This window comes from Oncorhynchus keta, chromosome 12, assembly GCF_023373465.1.
Source record: "Oncorhynchus keta strain PuntledgeMale-10-30-2019 chromosome 12, Oket_V2, whole genome shotgun sequence".
Lineage (NCBI taxonomy): Eukaryota > Metazoa > Chordata > Actinopteri > Salmoniformes > Salmonidae > Oncorhynchus > Oncorhynchus keta.
The window spans coordinates 4495307-4509129 of NC_068432.1; the positions used below are offsets into that span (position 1 = coordinate 4495307).

Genomic DNA, 13823 nt, shown 5'->3' on the forward strand with positions numbered 1-13823 from the left:
ATAGTAGCCATCCCAAACATTTACTTTTCTTTAGTTAAAAAAATACAGTAGGTACTTCTAGACTAGAGTGTCTGTCATCCTCAACCTATAAAGAGTGGACTTGTTTCCATAGAGCCGCGTTTGCCTGGCTACACATCCACATCACTCCGGTCAACTGACGTTTCTTTGTAACGATCGATGGAGCAGCGGAATTAAATTCAGGGTGAGTCGTCAGGCAAGCGTTTCGTTGCACTCACGTCCCTCCCATTCAGTCAACTCTGTACGAGGCGGGCAGTCAAGCGTCTTCACCGTGCAAATCCCCATCACACGTCAGAGACGACATCATTATCTAAGGTTGAATCAAGTAGGGAAGAAAGTTTTGCGACAGACAGTGTTGCCAAGCAGCTCCTAGGTAGTGGACCTAGTTATTTCGCCCAGTTTATCGCCCAGTTCTTACGGATATTATTTTTTATAGATCAGCAATGCCCCACACCGTGACATTGAATGGACCCTCACCGTGGGGTTTTCGACTGGTCGGTGGAAGGGACTTCAGTACACCGTTAACTATTTCGAGGGTATGTAAATGTATTCCCATGTATTTTTTCTCATGTCGAAATAGGATTGCTTTACCCTCATAATGCGTTTGGGCTAATGTCTTTCATCTAGCCTAATTTGGCACCACCGCATAGGGTACTAGGGGGTAACTAGCCCCACCTAAGAACAATGTCTAATTGCTGACACAAAAAAAAGCAACGTTTGGAAAAAAAATTGGTATGTGGTTAGGCAAATAAACTATAAAGGGAAATAGATGGCTACAGTTTACACTTTCTTTGTTTTTTCATGAAATGTTGTTTTAGAAAAGGGGCATTTAAAAAAAAAGAATTTCTAAGTAAAACTGATTAAATGGATTTTAACACACTTGTGTGAAACCCTATGCCATAATCCTCTACCGGGGTAAATCATTGGAATGGAATATAAATAAAACCATTAAATGACATTGGAATATAACATTTAATAACAATAGCTTAACTCAGTGTTACATTGATGTGGCAACTCTCTTATGCTCTGCTATTGCACAATTGTAATTTGTACCTGTAGGTCACAAGTAAAGCTATCCCTAGTAAAATTGGAGCACAACTCATGAGCCCACATCCTGCACTGCTCACACCTTATCCAGTCCCCACTTGTCACTGAAAACAGGGGAAGAGATGCCAATTGAAAAGCTCTCTCTTAAAAATGTAGGTAGCTAACTAGCTATATGACATCAAATACTTTGTAAAATAGCTAAAAGGCTATAAAGTTGCATTAACTGTAAAGCTATCCGTCACTAATGGAAACATTTACAACTGAAATTAAGTTGTGTTATCTTTTTTAATGTATTTTACCTCAGACGATCTGGAAATAAGATTGCTAGCTAGTACTCCTAGCATATTATGCTAACTAGCTAGCTGGCTAGCATTTACTGCTAGTGAAGTTGCTAGCTAGCAAGTTAGCATAAACTAGCGCTAACTGGGCTAGTCATTTTCTAAATTACAGTTATAAACAGGGGCTAGTTGGGGTGTGTGTGTGTGTGTGTGTGTGTGTGTGTGTGTGTGTGTGTGTGTCTTAAAGCGTTGCTTCTTGTATATTAAAAACAAGTTATAAATCTAATCTCATTGGAATATATCTGCAAAAAAAATGATAAACTTATCACAAAATTGTGTTGTTGAAATATCTCCAAAAGTTGTGATGACACAGCGGACATACCCTAATTGTGAATTCAGATGGCTATTTGCCATGGAATAATACCAAAATGTATACAAATGGGGATCCACGTAATGCTTACCAGTCTAATGATCTAATGCACTCCTTCAAATTGAATAATAGAATATTAGTTTACATTTCTCAAGTTCTCCATTTTCTGATCCACTTGTTCAAATTTAATAATGGAAAACTGTTTTAAAATTCAAATTTTTCTACACTGTAAAATTGAGATTTTAATCGTTTTCAATTTAATTTTGAATCGTTTGTAAAATATATATATTTTTATTGGTGTGGCTGGGGAAACTGATGCTTTCTAAGTATGTGGTTCATTTGGATGCTACCACTTCAGTTTGGGGGGAGATTAGCCTTGCCTACACTATACAATAAAGTGGTAAATTAATGTGGTCCTTGGAGCACGCACGCACGCACGCACGCACGCACGCACGCACGCACACACACACACACACACACACACACACACACACACACACACACACACACACACCAGATATCCCCAAAGTAATGCTATGCCATTCTAACGGCCATGGTCCGGCCACCAAATGGAGTTTACTCTCTTCTTACTGTCACTGACTGGGAACACATGGAGTTGTGTGCATCGGTCCCTGCAGGCTGCCCTTCAAATTCGCTACAACGTTATCCTCAATCCCCTGTGCCTATACCAACACTTTGCATAGAGAGTCTAACAGCTAGGCCTAGCCTATTATGTTGAAACGAAAGGTTAATTTACAAATCTGTGCAAAATGGCATGGTCTTTTATGTACATTTCCAGTGAAGTAGCCTCATAGGTCTAGGTTTATTATCTTGTTAATGTAGCCGAATGCACAGATTGCATCGAGAAGAATTGTGAGTCCCTGTCTGGCTCTCGGGCTACCCCCGAACCATTGTGATGGAAGACACCTTGCAGCCTGCATAGCCACGTCTGAGACAGTAATTTTACGGTCCATTATCATAGCCTGTTATAGGTCTAGAGTTGACAATAGCCTCTATATGATGATCAAGTAGCCTAAGCTTGCGGTATAGCTGAGACAAAGGCAAGCCTATAATCGAGACTATGCCCCTGTTTTGAGATAACCTGTGCATCCTTCATTCGTCCCATCCTTGAAGACATCACCGATAGATGTGTGAAAGGAGATATTGCGCTCATCATTGATCTAATATATACTGTATATTTAGATCAATGATTATTTCAAGAATGGGAGAATCCACCCATGAATATATTTAAATGGCGCCTATATGCTGCTTTGTAGGAGTGATCCATGAGTTGCCTCTCCTTCCACAGACACTTAAAATCCCTGCTTCTCTCCTCTCGCAGCTGTTGGATAGGCCGACAGGCCTATAATGCCGATATGCTATAGTCTAATTTACTTTCACTTGCCCACTTTAACCTACTGTTAGTCTACGGGTTATGGGTACTCAATCTAGTGGACGGCTGTAGGTTTCATCTTGGATTATAATGGGCTGCAAAATAGCGGTGTTGTAGAAAATTTGGAGGGTCTCCAGGATCACAAGATAATTAACCTACAATCGTCAGAAGGATAGTTGCCAGGGGGGAATACTGTTAATAAAGCACCATGGATAAGGTCCTTAGTATCTTTTACACACAGATGTTTTGTTCCCCCCCTATTCTGAACGTGCCTCTCGTCATGTAGACCTAGCTGTTAGACTTTTTAAGCTACTGTAGGCTATGCAAGGTATTTGTCGAGGCTACGCAGCAGAACTATGCAGCGAATATGGAGGGCAGACTGACAGGGGCTCAGTCTCAGGTCTCTTCACGGTCAGTGACAGTGCCAAGAGAGTTTCTTCATTTGGATGTGCTCATCGTGTATAATGTCCATTTTGAGTGTACGCCTGCAGTCTGAAGTTGCCAGGAGGGAACTTGGTGTGTGTGTGTGTGCGCACAGGGACACCTGTTTTTGCAACACAATCTCGCACTCAATTCTTGCAAATATGTACGAAAAGTATTTCAGCAGATTTTGTGCATTCTTGTGCGTTTTGTGTGACTTAATTCGTAGAAAAATACATACATTTATGTGTGACTTCATTTGAAAAATTAAGGGGGCAAACTTCGGAAAAATCTTTTGAACGTTTTTGGAGCAACGCATTTTGGGCAATGGTGTTCTTTGTTTGTGTCCCACACGTATTTATATTAACAAACACGCGTGTTTACAACCCAATATTGTTAATCAACCAGGTTGTCACTGAAATACATATAATATAGTAGCTTCACATTTCTATTTTTGATTATTAATGCCAATGCTCTTTTCCATTCTTGTTTTTGCTTAATACTTTGGGATACTGGTGTGGTGCAATGTCGGATTTTATGAAGGTTGCCAGATTGGATTTTTTTGTTGTTAAGATGAAGATATTTGATTGGGGATGCATTTTCACGTTGGGGAATTAATTCATCAATAAATGTGGGGAAACAGAAGTCTTACAAAAAAAATCTGCCTGGTTTTAATTTCCCTGGTGTACCTGCATGGTATTTGCAACTATAACAAGTCAGGACTATGATCAACTATCAATATCATTGCAGTTAAACAGGTTAATGTAAAATCATGTATTATGTTGGCTTGCACTTACGACACTTCCAAGGTCGTTTCATGATGATTATTACGGTTGTGTCAATCATGTTATATACTTAAGCTGTTGTAACAAGGTATATGCCAGCATTGTATGCCTACTGCCTCTGCCCAGAGGCCTACTGCCTCCGCCCAGAGGCCTACTAGGCTTTCATGACAACGGCCATTAGAGCTCACTTTTCCACGCATGAGCCCTGGTTCCCTTTTGCAGCTTTCACTTTCTTCTTCTACACTGATGGCAGGGTTGGGATCACGTCCAGCTAACGTCTAGTTATGTGATCTGTGCTTTTATTAGATTTTTATTTCACCTTTATTTAACAAGGTAGGCCAGTTGAGAACAAGTTATCATTTACAAATGCGTCCTGGCCAAGATAAAGCAAAGCAGTGCGACACAAACAACAACAAAGAGTTACACATGGAATAAAAAAAACATACACTCAATTAAACAATAGAAAAAGTCTGTATACAGGGTGTGCAAATCAGGCAAGATAAGGGAGGTAAGGCAATAAATAGGCCATAGTGGCAAAATAATTACAATTTAGCAATTAAACACTGGAGTGATAGATGTGCAGAAGGTGAATGTGCAAGTAGATACTGGGGAGCAAAAATAAATACATTATTAACAGTATGGGGATGAGGTAGTTGGTTTGGCTATTTACAGATGAGCTATGTACAGGTGCAGTGATCTGTGAGCTGCTCTGACAGCTGGTGCTAAAAGCTAGTGAGGGAGGTAAGAGTTTTTGCAGTTAGTTCCAGTCATTGGTAGCAGAGAACTGTGGTGATCTGTGAACTGTTCTGACAGCTGATGCTTAAATTTAATGAGGGAGATATGAGTCTCCCGCTTCAGTGATTTTTGCAATTCGTTCCAGTCATTGGCAGCAGAGAACTGGAAGGAAAAGTGGCCAAAGGAAGAATTGGCTTTGAGGGTGACCAGTGACATATACCTGCTGGAGAGCGTTCTACGGGTGGGTGCTGCTATGTTGACCAGTGAGCTGAGATAAGGTGGGGCTTTACCTAGCAAAGACTTATAGATGACCTGGAGCTAGTGGGTTTGGCGACGAATATGAAGCGAGGGCCGGACAACGAGAGCATACAGGTCGCAGTGGTGGGTTGTATATGGGGCTTTGGTGACAAAACGGATGGCACTGTGATGGACGGCATCTAATTTGCTGAGTAGAGTGTTGGAGGCTATTTTGTAAATGACATCACCAAAGTCAAGGATCGGTAGGATAGACAGTTTTACGAGGGTATGTTTGGCAGCATGAGTGAAGGATGCATTGTTGCAAAATAGGAAGCTGATTCTAGATTTAAGTTTGGATTGGAGATGCTTAATGTGAGTCTGGAAGGAGAGTTTACAGTCTAACCAGACACCTAGGTAAGTCAGAACCATCCAGTGGAGCGATGCTAGGCGGGCGGGCAGGTGCAGGCAGCGATCGTTGAAGAGCATGCATTTAGTTTTACTTGCATTTAAAAGCAGTTGGAGGCCACAGAAGGAGAGTTGTATGGCATTGAAGCTCATTTGGAGGTTTGTTAACACAGTGTCCATAGAAAAGCCAGAAGTTTACAGAATGGTGTTGTCTGCGTGGAGGTGGATCAGAGAATCACCAGCAGCAAGAGCGACATCATTGATGTGTACAGAGAAAACAGTCGGCCCGAGAATTTAACCCTGTGGCACCCCCATAGAGACTGCCAGAGGTCCGGAAAACAGGCCCTTTGATTTGATACATTTGATACATACTGTCTGAGAAGCAGTTGGTGAACCAGGCAAGGCAGTCATTTGAGAAACCAAGGCTGCTGAGTTTGCCGATAAGAATGTGGTGGTTGACAGAGTCGAAAGCCTTGGCCAGGTTGATGAATACAGCTGCACAGTATTGTCTCTTATCGATGGTGGTTATGATATCATTTAGGACCTTGAGCGTTGCTGAGGTGCACCCACGACCAGCTCGGAAACCAGATTGCATAGCGGAGAAGATACGGTGGGATTCGAAATGGTCAGTGATCTGTTAATTTGGCTTTCGAAGACCTTAGAAAGGCAAGGTAGGATAGATATAAGTCTGTAGCCGTTTGAGCCTAGACTGTCTCCCCTTTGAAGAGGGGGATGACCGCGGCAGCTTTCCAATCTTTGGGGATCTCAGACGATATGAAAGAGAGGTTGAAAGAGAGGTCTAGTAATAGGAGTTGCAACAATTTTGGCAGATAATTTTAGAAAGAGAGGGTCCAGATTGTCTAGCCCAGCTGATTTGTAGGGGTCCAGATTTTGCAGCTCTTTCAGAACAGCAGCTATCTGGATTTGGGTGAAGGAGCAATGGGGAAGGTTTGGGCTAGTTGCCGTGGGGGGTGCAGGGCTGTTGACTGGGGTAGGGGTAGCCAGGTGGAAAGCATGGCCAGCCGTAGAAAAATGCTTATTGATATTCTCAATTATCGTGGATTTATCGGTGATGACAGTGTTTCCTAGCCTCAGTGCAGTGGGCTGATGGGAGGAGGTGCTCTTATTTTCCATGGACTTCACAGTGTCCCGGAGCTTTTTGTAGTTTGTGCAACAGGATACCAATTTCTGTTTGACAAAGCTAGCCTTTGCTTTCATAACTGCCTGTGTATATTGGTTCCTTACTTCCCTTCTGTATACCACCCCTACCTTGTCACAACACAACTAATTGGCTCAAAAATGAACTTTTAACAAGGCACACCTGTTAATTGAAATCATTCCAGGTGTCTATCTCATGAAGCTGGTTGAGAGAATGCCAAGAGCATGTGAAGATGTCATTAAGGCAAAGGGTGGCTTCTTTGAACAATCCTTGTATAAAATAGCCTTTAATATCCTTGTATAAAATGCCATTACGAAAGAAATGGTGTAATGTACACTAAAAAGTGAGGACCTTATATTAAAAGTATTTAGAAGAAAATGGAGTAATGTAAAAAAAATGAAATGCTATAATATTATAACTATTTTGGTGACAACCTGGTTGATTAACAATATTGGGCTGTTAACCCATTTGTTTCTTTATATAAATACATGTGGGAGACAAAAAAGGCAGTGTAGAAGACCATTGCACATTGTGCATTGCTTGAATAACTTTCAAAAGATTGTTCCGAAGTTTTTCACCCCCAAAATCATTTTCCTATGAATGAAGTGGAAATTGGTGTATTTTTCGACAAATTCAGTCGCACAAAAATGTGTCTTTTCGCACCAATTAAGCCACACAAAAATGCACTAGATCTGTTGAAATACTTTTTGTACATATTTGCACAAATTGAATGTGAGATTGTGTTGCAACTGTCCACCAGCTCATGCTTCAAAATGTATTGAAGTGTGCCAGACACACCACTTTGTTATGGCTGCTGTTTGTTAGCCCAAACACCCATAAAGTCTGAATCTATTAGGTGTTCTGTTCACTTTCCATTTATTATACAATTTGAAGTGGTGAGGCCCTCTCGCATGGGAAAGTAGCCTAGTGTTGAATGAATGAAGTGTAGCGTGCTGCCATGCTTTCATTGTGAATTGTGACCGTTACCACATAATTCTGCTCTGTCAAGAAGTCCCAAACAAACCTGATACATTTTTGCTACATGACACAGGACAGACTGTCTATGTTGTCATATCTGTTGTACTTTTTTCAACACCCACATTATGATGAGGCTACTAACAAGACAATAGCTTACTGTGGGGGTCAAATTATATCAATATAATAAGCTTTAATACAGTATAATATCAATTTATAATACTATATAATACATATATATTTATACATTTTCATAACTCACTAAAAGCTCATCAACAACCTTACTTTACCTCAAAATATGAGTCATATGGGTCAATTTCTATGGTTCTGAAAGAGTCAGGGGGCCAGCAGGGGACTTGGCATTAGCCAATAGTCAGTCAGGGTAAACAGTTGTGGCGTCCTGGAGTGTGCCGGGCGTTGACATTTGTTTTTCATCAGAGATTGTGGTGCTACTGAGGGATTCCAGGTGTTGTCTCAGCTGCAAGCCTCCAGACTCTTTAACTACCACTGCAACCATGGGTGTAATTGTTAGATTCACAAGGGGAGACTGACTCAAGTTCACTTGAAATGGCATATTTCATGTTCTAGGCCAGATATTCCCAAACTGGGAATATCTTCACATTTTCAAACCATCCATTTATATTTTCCGACGGTGCTAGACATTTGGGTGAGGTTTTTTTCTCCCCTGTGTAGCATCGTTTCACTGGAAAAAATCCCCCAAATGAAACCATCTAGTGTTCAGAAAAATAACAACACAATGTCAAATAGAGGTAGACTAGTCAAATAATTAACATCCAATCGTATTTACCGTTACTCGCTCACTGGAATTCCACTAACGGTCCGTATGTAGCCAAACGTAGCTGCTGCTCATTCCGTTTGCTCGATAATGGATAAATGGTCAAACAAAAAAAAGTAAGGCCCGCGTCCATAGAGACACATACCAGCTCTACTGGTATTACTGCTACTACCAGCGGTACTACACCTGCACCTGTCGATGACACAAGTTGCTCTGCTTCCACGAGCACGTCCAATGCTAGCATCAGTAATTCTACGTTTGTTGTTAGCCCAGCTAGTATGGACACTGACAGTTGTGAATCTGATGCAGCCGAAGAGCTACTGCCCACTTACCCGGGAAAGCACAGAACAACAGACAGGGATGTTGGACCAATGAAGAGGTGCAATTAGGATGAGAACTACATTGATTTGGGTTCACTTATGTTGAGAGTTGTGCCTTTCCTCAGCCACAGTGTGTTATATGTTCAAGTTCAAGTACTATCTCCCAACTCTATGAAACCTTCACTCGTGTGCAGACATTTAGAAAGAAAGCATGCCAATTTGAAAAATTATCCACGGGAGTTTGAGTGAGAATTAAGATGATTTTTGAGTAGTAAAACATGTATAAAAGCAACAGATACCATTAATAAGAAGGGGCTGGAAGCGTTTTACATGGTGAACTACGATATAAGGAGGACTTAATTCTTCCTGCTGCTGCGGATATGGCTGGGACAATCCTGGGGGAAAAGGCCAAAAAACTATACGGACAATGTCTTCGTCAAACAACACTGTTTCATGACATATCAGTGACATGGCAGGAGATTCTGAAACAATTACTGCTTCAATACAAGCCAGTGAATTCTATGCGTTATAGCTGGATGACGGACAATGTCAAATGTGATATAGTTTGGTGTGCAATTACGCAGGTACTTTCCCGAAACGGATGACACAAACAACTGGATTCGTTATCCCTTTCATGTTCTGCCTCCAGTCCACTTACCGATATCTGAACAAGAGAGCCTCATCGATATTGCAACAAGCGGTTCTGTGAAAATTGAATGTCCACTGCCATATTTCTGGATTGGGCTGCTCTCAGAGTATCCTGCCTTGGCAAATCGCTCTGTTAAGACACTGATGCCCTTTGCAACCACGCACTGTACCTATCTGCCCTCACTAGCATGAAAACTCAAAACAGGCACAGACTGTGTGTGGAAAATGATTTAAGACTGAGACTCTCTCCAATACAAGCCAACATTGCAGAGTTATGTGCATCCTTTCAATCACACCCTTCCCATTAAACCGTGGTGAGTTATTCACTATTATCGATTAACAAATACAGTTTTATATGTAAGATGGTCAAATAAAGAGCAAAATGATTGATTATTATTTATTTGTGCCCTGGTCCTATAAGAGCTCTTTGTCACTTCCCCCGAGCTGGGTTGTGACAAACTCACACTCATTCTTATGTTTAATAAATGTATCGTAAAGTGTGTGTGTGGCAGGCTTACAATGATGGCAACAAAACAACATTTGAGAGTGCGCTGAGGGGGTACGCAGCTCGAGGTTGAACGTTTGAAGGGGTACGGGACTATACAAATTTGGGGACTACTGTTCTAGGCCATTGACATCCTTGCTTAGCGTACATAAAAAAATAGCTTTCAAGGGTTTACAGTACCATGACTTTGTGCAGTGCAAGTGCTGATCATCTGATATCATGCTTGTGGATTTTATTGTACAAAGACATTATTAGACAAGGCTTTCTATGAAAAACTTCCTTTGGCCAGTTAGACCCATACCCAAACTGCATCGCTGGCACTATAAAAAGTCACTGGTGGCATCCCAAATGACACCCTATTCCTTATGTGGTGCACTACTTTTGATCAGGGCCCATAGGGGTCTGGTCAAAACTAGTGCACTATGGGAAAAGGGTGTGATTTGGGACGTGCCCACTGACGAATCACAGGGTGGCAGGTAGCCTAGCGATTAGGAGCGTTGGGCCTGTAACCAAAAGGTTTGCTGGTTCAATTCCCCTAGGTGAAAAATCTGTCGATGTGCCCTTGAGCAAGGCACTTAACCCTAATTGCTCCAGGGTCGCCATCAATAATGGCTGATCTCTGACCCCTCTCTCCATTCCATTGTTTCTGCAACCTCACCATAACAAGCAAAGTTTTAAATGTGTTCTTTCCTCTTGTTGCATTGAGTCTCTAGTGACTCTTGTCAAGGAATGAAGTTTAAAGAGTGGGATATGCAAAAAACACATTTCCAAATCTCACTTGTACATGTGTGAAATATGACAAATGTAAGCACCTAACATCTTATCTACAGTGCTTAAAATAACATCAGATCCACTCCATATCAAATCAAATCAAAGTTTATTTGTCACGTGCGCTGAATACAACAGGTGTAGGTAGACCTTGCAGTGAAATGCTTACCATAACACACAATGAAAGTGTCTAATGTAGTCATCTCCAATTTAAAAAACAAGGAAGGAATCCAGCTTGGATCCAGCTTGGATCACCCATGGGGCTAGTTACAGTGCCTTCGGAAAGTATTCAGACCCCTTTACTTTTTCCACATTTTGTTACATTACAGCCTTATTCTAAAACGTATTTTAAAAATAATCCTCAGCAATCAACACACAATACCCCATAATAACAGGTTTTTCAGAAATGTTTGCAAATGTTAAAAAAAAAACAATCTAAACATAAATACCTTATAAGCAATACGTATTCAGACCTTTTGCTATGGGACTCAAAACTGAGCTTGAGGGCATCCTGTTTCAGTTGATAATCCTTAGATGTTTCTACAATCCACCTGTGCTAAATTCAATTGATTGGACATGATTTGGAAAAGCACTGACCTTTGTCTGTATAAGGTCCCACAGTTGACAGAGAATGTCAGAGCAAAAACCAAGCCATGAGGTCGAAGGAATTGTCTGTAGAGCTCCAGGACAGGATTGTGTCGAGGCACAGTTCGGGGGAATGGTACCAAAAAAATGTCTGCAGCATTGAAGGTCCCCAAGAACACAGTGGCCTCCATCATTCTGGGGCGGCAGGGTAGCCTAGTGGTTAGAGCGTTGGACTAGTAACCGAAAGGTTGCAAGTTCGAATCCCCGAGCTGAATCTGTCGTTCTGCCCCTGAACAGGCAGTTCACTGTTCCTAGGCCGTCATTGTAAATAAGAATTTACAAAACTGGGCAACCGGGGGAGAAGGGCCTTGGTCAGGGAGGTGACCAAGAACCCGATGATCACTTTGACAGAGCTCTAGAGTTCCTCTGTGGAGATGAAAGAACCTTCCAGAAGGACAACCTTCTCTGCAGCACTCCAACAATCAGACCTTTATTGTAGAGTGACCAAACGGTAGTCACTCCTCAGTAAAAGGCACATGACAGCCCACTTGGAGTTTGCCAAAAGGCACCTAAATACTCTCAGACCATGAGAAACAAGATTCTCTGGTCTGATGAAACCAAGATTGAACTCTTGAGGAAACCTGGTACCATCCCCACGCTGAAGGATGGTGGTGGCAGCATCATGCTTTGAGGATGTTTTTCAGCGGCAGGGACTGGGAGACTAGTCAGGATCGAGGGAAAGATGAACAGAGCAAAGTACAGAGAGATCCTTGATGAAGACTTTCTCCAGAGTGCTCAGGTCTCCAGACTGGGGCGAAGGTTCACCTTCCAACAGGACAACGACCCTAAGCACACAGCCAAGACAACGCAGGAGTGGCTTCGGGACAAGTCTTTGAATGTCCTTGAGTGGCCCAGCCAGAGCCCGGACATGAACCCAATCGAACAGCTCTGGAGAGACGTGAAAATTGCTTTGCAGCAATGCTCCCCATCCAACCTGACAGAGCTTGAGACGATCTGCAGAGAAGAATTGGAGAAACTCCCCAAATACACCTGTGCCAAGCTTGTAGCCAAGAAGACTCAATACCCAAGAAGACTCAATGCTGTAATCGCTGCTAAAAGTGCTTCAACAAAGTACTGAGTAAAGGGTATGAATGTGATGTTTCAGTTTTTATTTTTAGTACATTTTAATTTTTAATGGGGCGGCAATACATTGTGGAGTATTGTGTGTAGATTGATGGGGAAACATGTTTTAATCAATTTTAGAATAAGGCTGTAACGTATCAATATGTGGAAAAGTCAAACGGTCTGAATAAATTCAGAAGGCTCTGTATAAACCACAGTAGTTGCAGAGAGTCAAAGATCATATCCCCCAAGACATGCTGACCTCTAAACATTACAATAACAGGGGAGGTTAGCAGGTCTTGGGGGTATGATCTTTGACCCTCTGTAACTTTCTCACTCAACATTATTCACAATTTATTCTGGATTGTCCGTAATCATGGTAGCATCCGCATGAATGTAGAAGTGTTTAGAAACATATTCTGTTCTTATTTACAATAAAAGTTACTCCAAAATGACACGATAATTTTTTTACCATTCACTTCTATTGGGCACAAAATAATCTGAAACACAACTAAAACCAACTGGAAGTGCACTCAACAAGTTTATAGAGTCACAAGCTTGTAGTCATTGCGTGTTAGGAAATATACGACACCATAGTTATAAGAATCTTTAGGGGTTTCAATCATTTTGACCCTTACCCTTTTTTGATTAAAAAAGTATGACTATATTTTTTTCTGAGCAGTTTAATTCGTATAAAATAATATAATTTCTGTTTTTTTGGCATATAGCTCAGTATTTGAATAATGTATTTTATAGAGTCATTATTGCTCATCTTTGTTAAGGTTTTAAATCATTTCAATCCAGGTCCTCGGCAGTCCTCTATTTTACACAGACTGCAGATATGCCTTTGCGTATCTCTGAGTTAATGATCTAGAACACCTGCATTCTTATACAATGAAATACTGGGTCCCAGTACACCATCCTGATTGCAATAGCTGATTTGTAGGTGCTAATTAGGCTTGAGATGTGAGTCTGTGATCTAAATTGCCAACCAAGGGAGCCAGCCAGATCTCTGATGTAATTGTCAAAGCATTTTGAAGGGATGTGCAGAATATATCAGTTAGGGGATAAAACCTTGTTAAATCAATGTCAATTCAACTCCCATATGCAAGAGGTGACATAAGTCAAGAACAGCTAATGGTGCTAATTCATAAACAGAATTCCTCTTGGACAGTAGTTCGCAACGCCATATCATGTCAAATAAAAAACTAAAATGTGTTTGTCGTTACGGATTTTTTTACGAGTTTCCTTTAAAAG

General features: G+C 41.3%; 1 protein-coding gene across 1 annotated transcript in view; it reads left to right on the forward strand.

The window, feature by feature from the left end:
- The first annotated feature begins 207 nt into the window (after window positions 1-207).
- Window positions 208-13823, forward strand: part of LOC118391648 (solute carrier family 22 member 2-like) — a 127625-nt gene continuing 114009 nt past the window's right edge. Inside the window, exon 1 of the mRNA XM_052457618.1 lies at window positions 208-554. Within this exon, the coding sequence (XP_052313578.1) occupies window positions 462-554 (93 nt within the window). The 5' untranslated portion in view covers window positions 208-461. The remainder of the gene's footprint in view (window positions 555-13823) is intronic.